Source organism: Scleropages formosus, chromosome 4 (assembly GCF_900964775.1).
Source record: "Scleropages formosus chromosome 4, fSclFor1.1, whole genome shotgun sequence".
Lineage (NCBI taxonomy): Eukaryota > Metazoa > Chordata > Actinopteri > Osteoglossiformes > Osteoglossidae > Scleropages > Scleropages formosus.
The window spans coordinates 9,444,283-9,465,626 of NC_041809.1; the positions used below are offsets into that span (position 1 = coordinate 9,444,283).

The window sequence follows — 21,344 nt, forward strand, 5'->3', positions numbered from 1 at the left end:
AATATCTAGCAGACACTTTTCTCCAAAGTGACTTCCAATGAACTCTGTGTAGTGTTATCAGTCCAAACACCTTATTCACCAAGGTAACTTACACTGCTAGATACACTACTTACACAGGGTCACTCATCCATACACCAGTGGAACACACACTCTCTCTCTGTCATTCACACACTATGGGGGAACCTGAACAGTATGTCTTTGGACTGTGGGAGGAAACCAGAGCACCCCGCAGAAACCCACGGGGAGACCATGCAAATCTAAAGATTCATATAAGAGTTTAAAGTGGTGTGGGAATTAAATAATATGGAACTATTTGCTTCTTATTTAGCTATAGTGGTGGGTTGCATGGTTTCAAACATCAGTTTAAGTGCTCAAAGCAGTTATTTATTTCCCAAACGCACAGATTCTTTAGAGCCCGTTTGGCACCCAGCAGTGACACCAAGTGGCAAACACTGAACCCTGGATGACCTTAAGACATCTTTCCCTGTATGAAACTTCCCATCATTCACATCACTTTGCCATGTGAATTCAAGTGACAAGGCACCAAGCAGAGAGATTAAAAACATGACTATTTATTAGTTTATGATATTGATCAGTATGCAGCTTAGTGGTTAGTGCTGCTTCCTTCAGATGCAAAGGACTCAACTGTATAAAACTGGATTACAAAGAAGGACAGCTGGTAGCATCATGGTTAGAGCTGCTCTCTTTAGCTCTAAAGGTTGCAGGTTTGATTTCCACCTCCAGCTGTAGTACCCTTGAGTAAGGTACTTACCCTAAGTTGCTCCAGTAAAATTACCCAGCTGTATAAATGGGTAAAATAATTGTAACCTTAACAGTGTAAGTTGCTTTGGAGAAAAGTGTCAGTTGAATTAATAAATATGAAATTACCCAGCTGTGTAAATAGGTACTGTATAAGAGCTAGATTTGGAAGCAGAGCCTTATTAATTATTTCTTCATATACCCTCAGATAAAATCAAATCACTTTATTGTCACTCACCATAACCACAAGTGGACAGGTGGTGAAAATCTTTGGTGTGTTCTCCCGCAGCTGTTTGGCATACCTTCACCTTCGCAATAAACATAATCCCTTATTTTTCCATGACAGTCCTGTGACGGCCTGTCAAAATTAATAAAGAAAAATGATTAGCGTTAACGTAACCTTTATGATGGTCTTTTTCGCCTTCAAGTTCTTCCTGGGAAAGAATGACCTTGCTGAAACAGAGCATGACCTCTCGTTCGGGATGGCCTTTTCAGCTCTCCTGGGACAACTGCGACAGGGTGACAAAGAACCTCCCGCGACTGTCTTTTTGTTGTGGACACTGCCGCAGAAAGGTTTCCAATAAATCAGCGACTGGGCGGTCCACAGTCCTCCTCACAATGCCTAGCGCTTCTTCCCACTCTTCTGTCACTGAGTGTATAAAGGCGGCCTTGCGGGGAAGCCCGAAGCCTGAAGCTCCGCACGCAGTGTTCGCAACGAGACAGGTGCACATCGCCTCTCCTGAAGTCCGATCATGCTGAACAGCTGGCCTAACGGCCACTTTGAGTCCCAGGTGTTGTGCGAGGTGGACGGCAAGGGCAAGAGGGCGTGGGTGAACCCGGTCTACATCGGCTCGCCCCAGCGCCCACGCGTCAACATCAGCACCGTGTATGATCCGAGGCTCCACCCGGAGAACCCCTACAATGGCATGGACAGCCTTGGGGGTCCACGGTCACCCCAGAAAGATGCCAAAGGTGTCAAGAATCCTGAGAAGAAGAAGAAGAAGCCATCGGGATGCTGCTCGTACATCTGCAGAGGAATACGAGGTAATGAAACAAAATAAATCGGTGACTGACTAGTGACTAATAACTTGGTACCGCGCAAATGACATTGAACATATTATTGAAGTTTATTATACACACATAAGCAGAGGCTGTGTGTCTTCATAGAAATATGTAAAACCCTTTTTCAAGGTTGCCACTGATAAATAAAAGTTTCATTAAAGTGGCACAATGAGGAAAAATGTGCGTATAATTTTCAAACAGGTTGATCATCATTTGTAGCATGTAAGCCGAAGCCCGACTTTAATTAAATCGACACGTTCTATTACTGGCCGTAAAAGGTTGCAGATAAACTGGAAAAATTACATGATGTTATAGATAAAATACAATAAATATAATAAAGATAATATTTTAAAAAGCATAATAAATTTGGTGTCCATAACCAGATAAATTTGACAGCAATTCTTCCTATATGAAATTTTGCATTATTCCCTTTTCTGAATATATTTAACCTCCATCTGTTGTGGATGTGCATACATTTCACTCCCGAACTGATCCGGCACAGGGCTGTGGGGCACCGCGCTGACGGAGGACACAGGAGGGAACCGCGAGCTCTACGTGAAGACGAGTCTGAGGGAGCTGTTTGTCTACATCCTCTTCCTGATGGACATGTGCTTTTGTGAGTGGATGCGGGAAAAATCACTGTGCCTTGATTCACATTCATGTGTATCTGGGCTGCACATAAGCACAGATATTAACATTAAGTGAGACATGATGATGATAGATGCACGTTCAAGGCAGATGTGAAACTAATGGGAATCTGATTTGGAAATAGTTTTATTATATAAATAATATTCTCACCAGTTAATGTAAAATTAAAGCTAGTGTAACCTTTAGGCTCCCGTAACTTTTTATGATGGGCGTGTGGCGAGCCGTTCTTCGCTTTTAATGCTTACCTTGGTATCACATAACATCACCCGACCTTCTGGGAGTGAAATATGAGCAACATTGTCCAGCAAATCATTTCAGGTGAATAGCGCACAGGCTGCGCTGCGCCCCGGCTGATAAGAGCCTCCCTATTGACTCCATTCAGGGGGACGATACGCGTGCGTGGAAGCCTGTTGCGTGGGGACGTGGGACATTGTGTTGTCTTGTTTTTAACGCACCGCCAGGACTAATTGGTGAGCACTTCTGGGACGTGCATCTGAAGCTGAATTGCGCCTCTCGAATGAGATCATCGCCTGCCCTTATCTCTGGTGTCAGCATGGTAAACGGGCAGCAGGCCTGAGTAAAGTCTGATATGCCGCTTCTTACAAAACCAAGTACACACTGCACCTGCGGCTATTCTAGCAATGCATTCTATTCCTGACTTATGCATATGGGCTATAAAATATATAATTAATACTCTACATCTCCATATACTGACTCGTGAATTAAATAGGGGCTGATTTTTTCAACGGAGTTCAACAGTGACACCATTTTTGCAAACCATCCAGCTGTTTTTTTTTTGTTTCCGAACACAAGTGCGTATCGGTTAATAAAGATCGATAACCAGACTTCGAATAAGAGATGGTAAAACTGGTTATTAATTTGTTAGGCTAGGCACTTTTTCCCAAAGCGACTTAAATTTTAGATTTGTATGTTAAGATACTTAAAGTGGTATGGTTGTGATGGGGCGGGCAACAGGTACAGCTATTGCCTTCCAGTCGGAGGACATGGGTTCGAACCCCAATATAATAATGTTACAGGAGACATTTTGGGTAACTTCCTTACTCAAGAGTACTAAAGTGACAACATGTCATCAAACCCTGATCCTTTGTATAGCAAGGCTCTAACCACTTTGCCCCCTGCTGGTAACTATGGGAACAACTCAATGATGTAGGAACAGGCGGCATTAAATATGCCGGTAATTCATTTCTAACTGTGTGACAGTATATTACTTATTCATGTTTAATCTGTAAATGGGACTCCTTTTCTCTCTCAGTGACGTACGGCATGACCAGCTCCAGCGCCTACTACTATACGAACGCCATGACGAATCTGTTCACCAACACTCCGAGCAGCAGCGGAATTACATTTCAGTCCATCGGCTGCATGGCTGACTTCTGGAGCGTAAGTGTGCTGCGTAAAACCCGCAAATGTTATTTTGGTACCTGTAGCAGCGCTGCGAAACAACTTGAGAGAAAAAAATTACTGGAAAAATTTTGAAAAGCGCTACGATTGGTTGAGACACAAACAATTACTGTGGTATGTCATCTGATTTATGATGGAAACAGTATAAGGCACCACATTCTCTTGACTATCCTCTTAACATCTGTTACACCCCCAAACCATTGCTATAAGGCTAATATGCAATACAAACTTTTTTTTTGTTTATACACACACACACACACACACACACACACACACATTTGCTGAAACCACTTATCCTAAGTGGGGTCGTGGGGAGCTGGAACCTGACCCAACAACACAGGGCGTGAGGCTGGAGGGGGAGGGGACACACCCAGGATGGGACGCCAGTCCATCACAAGGCACCCCAAGCGGGACTCGAACCCCAGACCCACCAGGGAGCAGGACCCGGCCAAACCCACTGCGCCCCCTTACATATATATATATATATATATATATATATATATATATATATATCACAAATAATACAGTGGAATTGCCTTGTGATGGACTGGCGTACCACCCAGAGCGTACCCTGCCTTGCACCCTTCTGAGACAAGCTGTGGACCACCAAAACCCATCCAAACATGCCACATGAAGAACACTTCCTCACCATTCATTAATATTCGTCAATGAATATTAAAATCTTTCACCCCAATATTCCATATTTCCAGTCAAACTTCATACGTTAAACTTATCGTGACAGTTAACGTTAACATAACTTAAAGTTATGTTTCGCATTAGTTTGACTGTAATAATTATAATTTTGTCTATAGAAATTATGTAATTTACGACTGTATTTAATTTTTTTTCTATTAATTTACAAATGAGAAGTATGCCCAGGGCCCCTTGCTGGATGGTCTCTACTGGACAACATGGTACAATAACCAATCAATGGAGACCAGTCCTCAGTCCTTCATCTACTACGAGAATCTGCTTTTGGGAGTGCCCAGGGTTCGACAACTTAAAGTGAAGCATAACTCCTGCACGATTCCCAAAGACTTCCAGACGGAGATCGCAGACTGCTTCGACGTCTATTCTGAGCCCAAAGAGGACAACCTTCCCTTTGGCCTCATCAACGGAACAGCGTGAGCACAGCGAGTTCATCGTGTCGACCTCTCCAGCGCATCTCGTACTTTTATTCATTTAGCTGACACTTTCCTCCAAAGCAACTTACAGTGTTAGTCTACCTACATTATACTTATTTACCCATTTAAAGAGCTGAGTAATTTTACTAGAGCAGTTTAGAGTAAGTACCTTGCTCAAGGGTACTACAGCAGGAGATGGGGATCAAACCTGTGGGTCCAAAGGCAGCAGCTCTAACCACTACTCTACCAGCTGTCCTGTCCTTATACATCATTATTCTTCACGTACTCATGTACCAAATTCAAGTTCTTGTGCAGGAAACTGCATTACCATGATTCGGAGATTTCAATAACTACAGCAATCCTATATGTTTGTATAATATTTTTACACCAATACAATGTTTGATTTGTAATGGTCCCTATAATGTAGGCACAGCTGGTAGAGTAGTAGTAAGAGCTGCTGCCCTTGGACCCAAAGGTCACGGGTGTGACGCCCCCTCCGCCCGTAGTACTCTTGAGCAAGGTACTTACCGTAAAATTACCTAGCTGTATAAATGGGTAAATAATTGCAAGTGCCATAATATTGTGAGTTGCTTTGGAGAAAAGCATCAGCTAAATGAATAAATGTAACTGATTTATACTCTTCACCCCTTTTCAGCCTGATTGACGGGAAGCATGAATTTAAAAGATTGCTTAAAAAGCTAAATATAAAATCTTGAATATGTGGACCGTGAAATGCTGTAACACCCATTTCCATCCAGGTGGACTTACCACACAGAGAAGGAGCTGCAGGGGTCTTCTACCTGGGGGCTCCTGGCCACGTACAGTGGAGCAGGTTACTACCAGGATCTCCGTCTGACAAAAACGAAGAGTGCAGAGGTTCTCCAGGAATTAATGGACAACCTCTGGCTGGACCGTGGAACCAGAGCTCTGTTCATAGACTTTTCTGTCTACAATGCCAATGTGAACCTGTTCTGTGTCACCAGGTAAGATAAAGTTCTGCAAGTACTTTAGTAAGCTAGTTTTTGAGTGATGTGCCATCAAAAATCGCAGTTTGAAGAGTTATCCAACCAAATATTCTAACAGAGTTTATTTTCTTCTCAAGCCTTCTGGTGGAGTTTCCAGCCACTGGCGGTGCACTGACGTCCTACCAGATCAGGACAGTGAAGCTGATTCGCTACGTCAACAACTGGGATGCCTTCATCATGGGATGTGAAATTGTGTTTTGTATTTTCATCTTCTACTACGTGGTGGAGGAGATTTTAGAGCTGCGCATCCACAAGTGGTCCTACTTCAACAGCATCTGGAACATCCTAGACCTGGTTGTCATTCTGGTGAGAGCGGGACCTGGGGCTCATGTTCTGCTGAGTACGGTACTGATATGTTCAAACGGAGATGTTTAAACGGTAAAGACTTATGTAAAAGTGTGTGTTCGTTGGAAGACTTGTGCAGAGCAATTGCTGAAGTATCAAATTTCACTGCAATGAAGAGAAGCCTGGCGTCCCAAGGTTTTTAAATAAATAAACGTTATATTTCAAAGCAAGTATATCAACAGCCTGTAAAAAATCTCTAATATTTTTTTTTTAAATTAACTATGAGAATGAGCAAGAAGAACAGTTTTAATTTAACTTGTTTTTTTAATTAACATTTTTCTCTTTCACAGCTTGCCATGGTTGCCATAGTATTTAATGTGTTTCGGACCATCAAAGTGGATAATTTACTCGGGAAGCTTTTGCACCAGCCAGAAATATATGCAGACTTTCGGTTTCTCGCTTTCTGGCAGACTCAGTACAACAACATGAACGCTGTCAATTTGTTCTTTGCATGGATCAAGGTACAGTAGCAATATAAACACCAAATATGGACACTTATTGAAGATCATGTACAGATCACTGATTGTGGATTATGCAGGTACAGCTGGTAGGATGGTGGATGATTCTACTTGCTTTGGACCCAAATGTTGTAGGTTTAAATCCCACTTCTGGGATTGGTACCCTTGAAAAAAGTGCTTACTTTAAGCTGCTCCAGTAAAATTACCCTGCTGTATGAATGGGTAAATAATTGAAGGTGGATTAATATTATAAGCTGCTTTCGGAAAAAAAAAAGTGTGAGACAAATATGTAAATCAATTAACAGATGGCGCTTTTTATGTGTTACTTTAAAAAACTAAGGCAGGACTTTTTTTGGGCATCATCCTGTGTTTTCTGGAATATTTGCCGCTTGAGTCGGAGCCAGTTTAAATTCCACACTCGTGGCCCTTCTCTGCCTGTAATCTCCGCCATGTAGTGTAACTAAGCAAATGGATGAGTATAACAGACCACTGACACTACTAACAGTAAGACCAGTTCACCGTCTGCTCACATTAAATGAGCTCCTGTAATAATAATCAAGAGAGTATGAGGGGGTTATTTGCAATGTTTTTCAGAGCACCGTTTCCTCATTTTTTCCTGTTTCTTTCCATTTATTTAGATATTCAAGTACATCAGTTTCAATAAGACCATGACCCAGCTGTCCTCCACGCTGGCTCGATGTGCCAAGGACATCCTTGGCTTTGCCATTATGTTCTTTATCGTGTTCTTTGCTTACGCTCAGCTGGGATACCTGCTCTTTGGGACGCAAGTGCAGACCTTCAGCAGCTTTGTTAATTGCATGTAAGAGCAAAGATGCTCAATTTGTTTCTTTTTTTTTTTTTGATGTTGTGGTCCAATAAGGGCACTGATGAAGGGCATCCTGTCTAACACTGCACATGAGAAAAGGTCAGTAAGATCATAACTGAAAACTGACGACAGCTGACGGTATCTAGCCAGAATGGTAACCATGTATTTCTTTACTAATTTTTCCTTTAAACTTAATAAAGAAATGTTTATTCAATACTGTAGATTTTAAAAATTGTTTGTTTTTCTTCATATTTCTTATTATATACAGTAATTCATATGATTATTTAATGTCTTGAAAAAACTGTCCCGGGCCTTATTTGTATGTGTGAAAAGCAGATTTTTTTCCACATTATACAGTAAAAATCATAGACTGTGCAATATTCGTGCGTCTTTGTTCTTGTTTAGATTTACTCAGTTCAGAATTATCCTGGGAGATTTTGACTTTGATAGCATTGATCAAGCCAACCGAGTCCTGGGCCCAATCTACTTTGTCACCTACGTCTTCTTTGTCTTCTTTGTTTTGCTAGTAAGTTGCTTTATTAAGTTATTTTATTCCTAGTTTCATTGATGGTGTTCAGTACCACTGAAGACGCATTTTCTTGTTTCCTAGAACATGTTTCTGGCAATTATTAATGACACATATTCTGAGGTTAAAGAAGAGCTGTCAAAACAGAAGGATGACCTTCAACTCGCTGACATACTAAAACAGGTAAGAAAGACGTGTCAGACTGTCTATGATGTGCTGAACATAAAAATATAACTTGAAAATATTAAGCTGTTTGACACGATTGTCTGTGAGACTCATTTGTTCTGCCAAACAGTAAGAAAGAGCAGGGGTGGAGTGCAGTTCTGAACTTAAGGGAAGCTGAGATTTTCTCTAAACTTTTTTTTCTCTCAGAGTTACTTGAAGACCTTCACAAAACTTAAGCTTAAAAAGGAAAAGATCTCAGATGTACAAAAGGCCTTGCAGTCTGGATCAAAGGAACTGGAGTTTGAGGACTTCAGGGAGAGCCTAAAGGAGTAAGTCAGAATTTTATGTCCTTGATCATAAGCTCAAATGAGGAAAAATGATCAGACCTTTTAAAACATACATTTCCTTTAACACTGTCATATGAAAATTAAATACATAACATAAGATTCAAAAAATGCCATAAAAAGGACCAGTATGTTGCAGGTTCACAGGAGACAAACTAGAGTTTTTGTTAGAAACATTTTATCGAATTGTCCCAAAAAATAAACAAGGAGCTGTATGTGTGGGTGAAGATGTAAAATTATAATGGCAAAAATGACTTTCAAGGGAAGTGTCCAATAAAAATATAGACACTGGAACACCAGGACCTTCCTCCCTTGTTCCCATCCCCCAGAATGGGACACGCGGACCATGAGATTTCAGCCACCTTCTCCAGATTCGACCAGGATGGAAACCACGTTCTAGACGAAGAGGAGCAGAACAGGATGAAAAAAGAGCTAGAAGAGAAACGGGTTTGTGAATAACGGACAGAATATCTGTTATTGTAAATCTACGTATTCTCTGAGTTGTATGTTTCCTTGGTGACCAGAAAGTGTCTGCCAAAAACATAAATGTATCTGTCATTGCAACTTCATCATTAGAAAGCCTTATGGGAAATTTCACCAACTTTTCATATCAAAAACATTTTATAGTGTAATTTTCTCCAACTACTAATCTTCATCACAAACAGGTCTGAGAAATTAATTTACTAATCTCAGATAAAGGTGGGTATATGGATATTAAACATCATCTTAGAAGGAATGTCATTCCAGGTATTTGGAATCTATAGAGGAAGGGTAGCCTAAATAATGACAGTAAGTGCATTTAAAACTTTGGTTTGTACCTCTATGTGTGAGAAATATTTGAGATATGCAGATCAGACTCAAAGAATATTATTCAAAATACGACAAGACATCCTTTGCTGTTCAGCCACCATGGCGAAGCTAAGAGGTATCAATGGATTCAGTTGGGGCGTAACAACACTTAGTTTTTGCGCGCTTAGAGGGCTCTTCACAAACAAAAGGGGAAACACGAGGCACAAAGAGCTATTGACGTCAGCCAGGGAGAAAGGAGAAAAGACTTCCCCAGGAGTGCGTACTCAAGTGTTTAGCCTGGCCTGAACAGGAAAAATAAATAAGAAAGCATCAGGTTCCAAAGTATGGCACAAATCCAAAGTATAGTGTGTCATCAGGGGATATCATCAACGGAGGCAGTTTCGGAGCTTGACTTACAGCACACAACCCTTTTAGGACACGTTCCATGGCTGCGTCTGCATCCACAAGCGGTCAGCAAAGGCAATGGATTGTAATGCTGCAGAAAAATAAAACACCGGCTCTATCAGGCTTTACCATCCCAATCGGTTAAATTCTCATAGTCACAACCTCTGGGTGTATGAAATCCTTTATTGTTTTTGTTTATTTATTGTATGTTTTAACGCATGTCTTTAAGGATGCTTTAAGTGCCGAGCTCAAAAACCTTGGGCAAAGCTATGGCGGCAACACCCTTGACCAGTCCATGGAGCTCACAGATATGAAGAAGAGCAATGGAGGAAAGGTCACCACTGTGTCCCACGAAGAGTTTCAGACGTAAGTATCCAGACAGCTACTGTTAGATAATTATAGAGAACGAAAAAAATATTGTGGATCACAGTCACCAGGATATTATTATGCATCAAACCACCTGACACTTTGAAAAATCCAGTTCGTTCCCCTGGAAGCTCAGTTTTTCAGCACAGATGATCGCTATGTATGTCTTCATTTCACTTTCACGTGAATATAGTTTACGGAATACAGTCGATAAACGAGATGGAATGATTGTTCCAGAAATAGGTGAGAAAATGTGAAAAGTACAGTGTATTCTCAATTTTTTTTTTTTTTTTTTTTTGCATTATGTAGTATGAGACAAACTGTCTAAAAAAAAAAAAAAAAACAAAGAATTAAAAAAATAGTTTCTACGCAGTATTTCTATACGTTTCATTATGAGCTCGTCTGCACAGATCATATCCACAGCAGGACATGACAAGCAGTGTCTAGACTAAAGTTTTTATTTTGCTTTTAAGTGTTATATGAGCAGACATGGTAGCTTCAGTACCATTAGTTTGCCAACTCATAATCCCACCACAAACATAAAGACATTCATTAGCATCTTCTATCGACAATGAGTTGAGGGCTATTTTTCCCAAAGAGAAGGCTCAGCTATTATCCAGCTCTACTTTGTGAAATATCTGTTCCATTGTTCCTTGTCCATTACAGGTTGGTTGCGCAGGTTCTGCAGCTGGAGCGGTCAATGGCCACTGTTACATCCAACATCAACACCATCATGGGGAAACTGGAATGGCAAGACAGGAACAGAATCAAAAGCTTAGGGACAATGGACAAACAGGCTGAGGACATATGTCAGGTGGGTGCTGTAAACCTCTAGAGTCAAATGGTCCAACAGTCAGAACACAGCTGGACAAAAACATTTTTATTTGAATGATCCAGTGGAACCAAAATTAGATCATTTTATCATTATATACAGTACATATTGCAATACGAAACATTTCACATACTTTATAAGCATGGTAGCAACATATTACTGCTGGCATTAAAATGAAGTAATTTATCACTTTAGGAACACTAATAATTATCCCTAATGTTATCACTTTGATTTATGTATTTTTCATTTGGCCATTTATCCATAGGTGTATACAGTATATCACTGTATTTATAAATTGTATTTATTGACAGGGGATTCAAAAATTATTTGAAGAAATGTAATTTGGACATTGTGTTTAGTGACTGATAGTACATAATGTATTGCTCTTTCTCACTCCACTCACTGTCTTTAACTGCTTGTCCAAGTCAAGGTCTTGGTGGTCCAGCGCATATTCTGAAAGCAAAGCGTGCAAGACTAAGCAGGGTACACCCTGGATGTGACGGCATCAGCAACATTTATTATTATTATTATTATTATTATTCAATTCTACTGCTGTTATTATTATTAATAATAATAAGAACAGTAGTAGTAGTAGTAGTATTGAACCTATTTCAGTTGCAATTTTACTTCCTTCAGTGACTATGTTTCACTGCTGAACCCAAAAACTGAATTTTTAATTGTTAAAAACATGAGGTACAGTATTTCTAGTTTGCATCTCTGAAAAACAGTTACTATTTATTACCGGATGGATCAGAATCAACTTGTCTATTCTAATTTCTCCAATTTAACTGCGTCCTATAGGATAACAGAACTTCTCCGGATGGGAGTTTCTTGGTAAACAGGGAAGTGGCAGCCAAGGAGGAGATGAGAGCTGCCATGGCCCTGGAGAAAGCTTTCTCCAGAGAGAGTGAGAAAGGAATAAATCGCCAGTTTCTTCAAACAGAGTGGCCGAGAGTGAGAGGGATCATCAACACCAGTGGCCCCCCAAAGAGCAACCTATAAACAGTGTTTACTTGTCAAAATGTGCCTCTCCTTTCTGACTGCTGCAACCTCAGAAAAATCTCTAACCATACACCTGGTTTAATTTTGAAAAAATTATGTTATTCTATTATTATAGACATCACATTAATAGTAGGTTCACCATGAAGGGTTAAACCGACTTCAAGCATATATTTCATTTGTAATATTAGATCCAGACATACTCTGATTTTACTCCCCATCATTCTAAATATGCATGAAGCAGTTAACCAAAAAAATTAAGTCCTCCAATAGCAGAAACATCTATAATTGGATATGTTTAACAGTAGGGAATACAAATGTAAACTCATTTTAAGCTGTTATTTTTTTAAGTTGTATTAAAGTTTATGCAGTTAAATCAAAGTAATATTGTTAAGGATAAGTTAATGCTATTCCTAAGGTGATGCATTATTTAATTTTAATTCCAGCAGTAATACGTGGCTACCGTGCTTATAAAGTATGTGAAATGTCTCATATTTGGCAATATGTAGTTCTACAGAGAGCTTATTAAAGCATAAACTGATGTAATTTGCTTCAGCTAGGCAGTGGTGATAACTCTCGTCATATGCATCAGATGTAATTGTAATTTATATTGCCAGCATTTTCCATTTTAAGGTAGACTAGGTATATTTTATGACACTATGAAAGAGAGAAGTACCTTCTATTATAGATACGGTGTGTGTAAAAGAAACAAATATAAATACCCTGTGTATTCACACAAACATAACTCTTTCCCTGTTCATATTGTGTACTGACTGTGGAATGTGACACTTTCCATTAGAATGTGTGCATTATTTTTATTTTGTGCACATAATTAAAATATTTTTGACAAACTTCTCTTGGAAGACAGCACCTCAAAGGTATAGTACTAAATTTGTATGTATTACATAGATGTTAAAATAAAATGGAATGTTACTTTAATATGTAGTTACTGTAAACTGAAGTGAAAAAAGTGAATGTATTTCTCCACTGATATGTATATTTATATACTGCTAAATAAATTTGCAGTCAGTGGTTTAAATGCAGACTGGAATATCTGAGTTGTATTTAAAGGTCGTATTTCTACCTAAGGCTATTACTTGAACCCTCTTAACTATCAACTGATTTAGGCCAGTGGGTAGCTATTAGACCGGGGGCGCGGTGGCGCAGTGGGTTGGCCTGAGTCCTGCTCTCTGGTGGGTCTGGGGTTTGAGTCCCACTTGGGGTACCTTGCGACAGACTGGCGTCCTGTCCTGGGTGTGTCCCCTCCCCCATCCAGCCTTGTGCCCTGAGTTGCCGGGTTAGGCTCCGGTTCCCTGACCCCGTATGGGACAAGCGGTTCAGAAAGTGTGTGTGTGTGTGTGTGTGTGTGGCTATTAAGAGTGCTTACCTTACAGGCTGCAGGACTGTGGTTCAGATTCATCCATGGTTACATAGAATATGCTGATGGGTAAATTGTTAACTGTACATATCTAACACCCTGCAATGGACTGGTGTACCCTACTTAACCTTGCACCCTGTGCTTCTAGAATAGACTCTGATCTGGACAAGTGGTGGAGAAAGTGAGGGAGTATACTTATCACTCACTATATATTGCCTTGGATAATGCTGACAGCTAAATAAAGAAAAAAAAAATCAAGGCTGTAAATATACAATTTATATATTAGTAGTTAAAAAGACCAGTAAAGAGAAGTGATTGCCTTTGACAGGGAATGATTCTAAGTTGGAAAAAAGGAGTCTGAGATGAAGTTTCCACTGATAAGAAGATCTTCATGGCCTAGATATTACAGAAATTTCATGTATTTTATTCAGTCTAGATACATGTATTGATTATTTATTCAACATTTTTATTTATAGTAAACAGGGGTTTCATTTCCAGCCTTCTGGCTGGTGTTCCACACAAGATGGTAAAAAGTTCTTCTCATGCTGTAATGACACTGCTTAGAAAAATAATAGGTTTTAAATGCCTGTTTCCTGTATCTTTTGGGGTGAGCTCTGATTTGCTTTAACCCTTTAAAGGGAAAACCACTGAACTATGCAGTTCAGCTAAAGTAAATTTCACCCTTCTATCTGTCAAAAACACCTACTATAAAAATATATAAACTGGGATTAGATCAAAGGTGCATTAAGGTACCCAAATTTGTTACTTTCATTATGTAATGAAAGTTTTTAAAAAGCATTTTAAACATCTCCCCAGCGCATAACTGACAGAAGATGAGTCAATGTTTAACACAATTTAATAAAAGTGTATTAACCCCATCGACAACTAGCCACCATCATTCTCCCAAAGTTGGAGGAACGAAAGGCATTCTTGTACTTCCCCCATGCTCCAAATGGTATAACCAGGGTTGTTACATTGTCCTGTGATCCATATTGCAGTGCCTGTTTAAGACAAACAGAAAAGTGAAGTGATTAATTTGTCATTTGGGCATATGTGTCCTCTGTATTTTACACAGCTATAGGTATGCAATTTATATTAATTACTTTTGGAAAGGCAACTTGTCAACCATTGCTACAGCTGTAGTCCCCCAGCCAATAAAAACTTGAGAAAGGGTATTTTTCTCAAGATGAATAACCCTCATTGATCTGTAGGTGGTGCTAAATGTACTAATCTGGGGGCAGATAATTCTGTTTCATGAGGACCACAGAATCTAAGGTTTCTGATGTCACAGAACCTACTGAGGTCATCTTATCTGAATGAATAACCTCGCATTGCTTTTGCATGGTGAAAGTAACAACTGCTCACCAGATAATGAGTCAGTTATTGGGCCAATTAGCCATATTAGCAAAAGGCATGTGGTGTTGTTTTATATCCAAACATTTACTTTCATAATTCATTTTAGTGCTGGGTCATGTTGCTAATGGCTGCCCACCTCAATATTGATCGCATGTGTCCAAAGCATATATTGTCATTTAAGTCTGTGTATTACCATATGAGTAAGAGAATCTTCCATTATTGCATAAAACATCAGCCAGTTTTCAGCTATGCAACACATACTTGATCGTTTACAATGTATGCAGCCTCTGATGGGTCCTGGCACTTCTTGATGATCTCACACATTTCCTGGCTGTCCATGATTCCACTCACGCCATCCGTTGTCAGAACGAGAAAGCTGTCGCTGTTGTGGTCCACCTGATGAAGCAACAGCATTTTCAGCATTAGCAAATCAATTAATGATGTGTGAACTAGAAAAATGGAAAAGGTCAGTTCCCATACATTCACAGTTGTTATTTCAGGCAGAGCGATGACTCCGTAAGGCTTCACTTGGAAATCACCGATACTTCGAGTCATCGCCAACCTTCCATTGACATAGGGTTCTCCCACACTATTCCACTCAATGAAGCCGCCACACTCTTGAATCCTGAAACATGCAAAGTGTTCATGACAGATTAATTCTGCATCAGATGTCATTTTCTTTTTAGTTATCTAATGACCATCAGTGTGATCACTCATTCTTGCACGTTCATCAGAGTAAATATAATGTACAAAAAACTATAACAATACTTTAAAACAGTCCATTTTTAGATGTAAACCCTAAAACCATGTTATGTGTTATAACAGGTAGCAGTATTTTACAAACCAAAGGTAACCATCTGAGCTTCTGTTCTTTTAACCTGAGCATTTCTGGCAGGGAATTTGAGCGATTTTTGTATTTAGTTATTTACCAATGTAATCAGCTAGGTAACTTGCTTAAGAGTGCTAGTGTTGGACAGGGATTTAAACCTGGGTTCTTCAAGGGAAAGTAAGTGGAGCTAAGTATTACACCACCTGCTGCCCCTACCTTCACCAATGTTCAATTACAGAGCTCCTTCAGGTTACAAGTCTGAATCCTCATCCATTAATCCAGCTACCTTTTTTTGTTTGAAAGACTGAAATACTATTATTTGTAGATACATTACATGTGTAATACCTTTGTCTTTCATCTTTCCTCCTGGCATTGTGGTCTTCTGTTAAGCACTCGGCTTTGCCCGCCCGACAAAGGACAGCGCGACTATCTCCCACGGTGGCAACCAAGAGCTCGGTCTCGTTTCGCAACAAGGCTACAGTCGCCGTGGTTCCAGATGACAGGAGCTCTTCTGCGCAAAGAAAGAGACGTGTCGGTTTCTATCAAGTGCGTTTTTAGTCACAATCACATGTATTGCAATTACCACAAAGTACCACTGAGTACTGCAAATTATTACACCACCACTTCAAAACATTATAAGAATTCAGGTTATTCTGGATTTTTTCTTCCTCTCATAGTACATACTTCCTTCCTGTAGCACTGGATCTGTGTGCCATATTTAAAAATTAGACTTCAGCGTTTTAAAAATTCTGCAAGTCTTTGCAGTGGACCTTTAGTTGCAGAATTTGAAACTTTAGTACTTTAATATGTACCTGTCCATAAATGTTACCTTGTGGCAATTACAGTGCTAAGAATTTAATTAATTATTGGCACTTTTTGGGGAATTTTGGGTATGGGAAAACAAGAGTCCGTGGCAAACATCCTAGGATCCAGTTGACACTCCTTAGAGAAGAAATCTGAGTATTATGTACTATGTAATATGTACATTACAGTATTCTACTCTGAAAAACTGAGTGAATCTCACCTTCTTCTTCTGTGGTGCTGATGCTCTCAAGAAAATAACTGTCAATTTGAATGAATGATTTCTTCAGAACTGATTCCAGCTCAGATTCTTGGATTAGATTTCTCCTGTGAGGTAAATCATAGCGAACCTTTGAAAATAACAGTCATTAAGAAGTTTACATGGGACAGTTAAGTGAGATTCCAACATGCTGGAAAAAATACTAACTGAATTAAATAGGGCAGCTTTTTTGAGCAGAATTCTGCGGCCGAATCCCCGCCGTGTCCGTCAAAAATGGCAAAAAGGAGAACGTCCTCGCTGAGTCTGGAAATGGCGAAGCGGTCCTCGTTTTCCCGCCTTTTGCCGGTGTGGCTCGCGCATCCAGTGGCGGACGCGGCGACTGCTGAGGAGGTCCGCGTGTAGCGCGCGCTGAGCGGAGGCAGCGCGACGGGCTCATCCAACCAGATACCTAGGGTGTCCCAGTCCGCGCGGGGCAGCGCGCGCCTCCCCACCGCCGTCATCGTCAGGTCCCTCGTGGCCGAGAGTTGCGCGAAGGGGCCAAGACACTGGTGGTGTCGGACCGTCCGCGTGAGAATCGCCCTTCCATGGCGCCCGAGAACGAAGGCGGTGGCGGACATTTTGCTCCGGTGGTCTCACTATTTCGCCTGGAATAAGCGATTAAATTAGACACGTAGTGCACAAAGTTAAGCTCAAATAATAAGGGGAATTTTATATCGTACAATTAGCTAACTAAGCTAGCTCAAGTTTTTCTGCAAAGCAATCTCGAGCATGTCAAGCTCGACAGTTACTCACTGATGTGTGATTTTTAACTGCAGGTGGGATTGGAACCTATGCTATGTATGCCCATCCTAACAATTCAAATAATAATATAATGCAGAGAAAGACGTGTTCCAAATCTGTTAATAAAAATAAAAGGCAGGACTAATTTAAATTCTGGGTGCATATGTAATAATATATTTTTAAAATATTAATATGTATATAATTATATTATTATTATTATTATTATTATTATATAACAATTACTTTTATTACATTTTACATTACATTTACATTAAAGTGTTCTAGGAGCACTTTATTACATTAAGAAAAAATGACTGTTCAAGAAAGCATTACACACATACGACACTCCTTACTCCTTACCCCTTCCGGACGCCTGGTGGCGAGCCCACACTCCTCCGCCTCCCTCCCTACCTTTTATAACTTCCCCGCGCGCATTGATATGAGCTCCACAAGAAGGTGGAACTTCGACCAGTGAATAGTGACATTACTAACATTTCTTATTATTTATTATTGTTTTTGTTAGTCATAGTGCCATTATTTCACTTAATACTGAAACACGTTGTAATGAATGTACATAATGTACAATATTATATACATATTATATATCATTGTAATGTTATTAATATTTGATTATATTAACATGATATTCATACTCTTGTTGTTTCATCTCCTCTAGGCAGAACTTGTGAGGTATTTGAGGGGGACTGAAACATATTCCCACTAATATTCCCTGTCATACTGAGAGTGGGCAGGTGATGTGGTAAGGTGGGTGTGAGCTGCAGCACGGAGAATCCAGCAGGTTGCTGGTTCAAATCCAATAAGGAGTTATTCTTTTTGAAACCTTGAGAAACACACTTCAGCTGAATCGCACTTGAATGACAACAACAACTGAGCGAAAAACATAACGAAGACAAAGAACTGCTTGACTCACCATCAGAATGACCTGTCATAATCATTTTCTTGCTTTCAGTCATTAAGCATAACAAAATGTAGGGTTGCACCAAATACACAGGTTAAATGCTCTTGCTCATTTGCTATCGATAAATACTTATTGGTAAAGAGGGTCGCGGTGGTCTGGAGCCTATCCTGGAAGTGCAGAGCACTAGGCCAAGCAGGGTTGTACATGTTTGAATAACCATATAGACAACCATTCCAAGTGGGAGGAACCCCTCCCTGATATGGTGTCCTGTGTCATCTGCTCCCGGTAGGAAACGCGAGTCTGGCTGTGCTGGCCTGGCTTCCGAAGCAATGAAGTGGCCGTCAGCTGTTCTGCTCTACATACTCTTGTATTAAGTAACTCTGTTACTATGTTTGTGGAGCAGAATCTAACCCTCAACTCTCCTTCACTCTACAGATACAAATGCAGTTTAATACATTTGCATACACTATTACTATTGCTACTACTACCTCTAATAATAAAAATAATGACAGCAATTGAGAACAGCTCATAATTTAGTGCTTAGATAAGACGGAAGTTTATTCATCCTGAAGGAAATTCTTGTGCCAGAGATTGCTGAAACAGATTAATCTCAACATTTAAATATATATATAAAAAAAAAAGTAAGAAAGCAAAGTGGAAGGTAGAAAGCGACACAGCACATGATATTACACCTTATATTACATTATTATATTAAAATTTAAAACAATTGCACATGATATTGGATGGTTATGTTTCTAGTAATGTTGAAAGAAGTAATGATATTGCACATAGTAGTTATACAATTATACTCAATGTCTCGCTGTTACCACTTTATTCCCTACAGAAGGGGAAAGAGTTATACAAGACTTACTGCTTTTGAACCGAAAGGTTGCAGGTTTGAATCCCACCTCCTGCTATAGTACCTTTGAGCAAGGTACTTACCCTAAATTGCTCCAGTTAAAAAAAAAAAAACACCTGTATAAATGGGTAAATAATTGTAAGTTAGTTGCTTTGGAGAGAAGTTTCAACCATATGAATTAATAATAGAGCCCTTCCATATTCATTTATTTAGCTAAATGATTTCTCTAAAGGAACTCCCAATGTAAGGTTCTAAATAGTATGTTGACTGCGAACACAAAAAAATCACACCTTTTTATAAATCTCAGGTATTACTCTGAGCTGGAACTCTATTAACAAAGGTGCGGCACAGCAGGTACTTCTCGAAATCAAACCCAGGACCTCCCTGTTTACTAGGCCGGCATCTTAACCAATTAAGCACTAGTACCACCAACACAAATCATTAATAGAAGCAACTAACTTGAAATCTATCACTGTCTTTAGTATTTCTCAATTAGCATATATCACAGATTAAATCACAGCCTGCTTTTATGCTTCCAGTAGGTTCTGAGTTTGCCCATCACAACAATAAATCTGCCCTGATACCGCATACGAGGAAATACATGAAGTTTCAAAAAATGAGACACTCAAAATGCACTTTTAAACAATAAGATGCCAAATAAAAGAAATGTACTGTATATTAAGTGTAATTCCATTGTCTGACTAAATTTAGGTAAAAAAAAAAAAAAAACATGAGATGGAAGCACCAGCTATTTCTCTGTGGATATCCTCATTTTACTGTGTGACCTGCGGGGATGTGAAGTCAGCATTTACTTTTCAGGATTTCTATTATAATAAACTTGTCCTAAAATTGGTATTAAAAATTCATGTATTTTTACAAAACAATTAACAAATAATTAACAAATAGAAATACTTACCGATATTTGCACTTTACAATCAAAGGAGTGTCAGCTGGTAGCGTAGTGGTTAGTGCTGCTGCCTTTGGACCCAGAAAGGTTGCCCGTTCAATCCCTACCTTCCAGCTGCAGTACCTCTGAGCAAGGTACTGACCCTAGATTACTCCAGTAAAATTACCCAGCAGTATGAATATGTTAATAATTTGAAGTATCTTAACATTGTAAGTTGCTTTGAAGAAAATTGTCAGCTGCTTCTAGCCTCTTCTCAAAATTCCTTTAAAAATATTTGCATAAATCTGTTATTGAATGCTAAATGTTAATACAGCTGTCACATTGTTTTGAGCGTGGACCGATAATGATTAATCACAGTGAGAGAAGACCTTGCCGAGTCCATTTAAAGCAGCAAATTCTGGCTGGCATGTTTGCGGCTGGTTGTATTTTGAACTCTAAACTCTTTGGCCAAACATTTTTCAAAAGTCATCCAAGTCTTGTGATAAGTGATACAAGATCTAGGGAGGACAAAGTGTGGCAGATCACACTATTAACCATGACGTCTTCTGAGGACCGGATCATGTCTAGTGAAAGTTGGCTGCGGAAGGTGAATGGCAAAGGACAGTTGTAGAATTCTTCAGAAACTGATCCTAAAATGCACAACGCATTAAAGCATGTCCCTCGTCTTCTGTGTGCCGCTCTTTTTTCTATACCACACCTTGCGCATTGAATCACCTCGGCATCACCCCAGCAGAACATTTCTCATGGCGTTCGATGCATGTAGACATCATAAAATAATTGCCAAAATCAAGCTCTGTGGTTCTCTTTGCCTTATATCCTTCGGATAACTGCATAACAAATATTTGTACACATAAATGACATATGAAATACATTTTAAGAATTTACATTAAACAATTCTTGATCAATGATCATGTTTCTCACTAAATCTAAAGATAAGAAAATGCATTGCATGTTCATCAGTATAAATAGACTAAATGTAAAAAATTACTGACACATAACACTGTTGGGCAAACCTTCCATATCAGGAAATAAAAATTTCAATGAACAATCCGAGGCCAGACATAGCTACTATATTGTGTGGTCACTGAACAGAACAATTTTGAACAAAAATATAGACATAAAGATTTGGATTAAATATCTTAAAGATTGCGTGTGTAATTCATCAGAGTATTAAATGAACAGACAGAAGTGACAGATGTG

The 21,344-nt window shown here is 39.4% G+C and overlaps 2 protein-coding genes across 2 annotated transcripts; one reads left to right on the top strand and one right to left on the bottom strand.

Annotated features, from left to right (window-relative positions):
• Window positions 1-1,511: 1,511 nt before the first annotated feature.
• On the top strand, window positions 1,512-12,324 carry pkd2l1 (polycystic kidney disease 2-like 1). Its single transcript, XM_018749301.1, has 15 exons — window positions 1,512-1,803; window positions 2,324-2,437; window positions 3,743-3,870; window positions 4,762-5,015; window positions 5,774-5,998; window positions 6,118-6,346; window positions 6,676-6,846; window positions 7,482-7,663; window positions 8,075-8,195; window positions 8,280-8,378; window positions 8,568-8,689; window positions 9,034-9,151; window positions 10,128-10,264; window positions 10,931-11,078; window positions 11,898-12,324. Exons 1-15 carry the CDS (start codon window positions 1,512-1,514, stop codon window positions 12,096-12,098), a joined length of 2,541 nt encoding a protein of 846 aa, XP_018604817.1. The 3' UTR covers window positions 12,099-12,324.
• A 1,594-nt stretch (window positions 12,325-13,918) lies between these two features.
• On the bottom strand, window positions 13,919-17,861 carry LOC108932793 (protein phosphatase 1K, mitochondrial-like). Its single transcript, XM_018749374.2, has 7 exons — window positions 17,820-17,861; window positions 16,887-17,323; window positions 16,683-16,786; window positions 16,004-16,169; window positions 15,310-15,454; window positions 15,091-15,225; window positions 13,919-14,474 (listed from the first exon to the last, which is right to left on the bottom strand). The coding sequence occupies exons 2-7, from the start codon at window positions 17,294-17,296 to the stop codon at window positions 14,343-14,345; spliced, it is 1,092 nt and encodes a 363-aa protein (XP_018604890.2). The 5' UTR covers window positions 17,297-17,323; window positions 17,820-17,861; the 3' UTR covers window positions 13,919-14,342.
• Window positions 17,862-21,344: the final 3,483 nt, after the last annotated feature.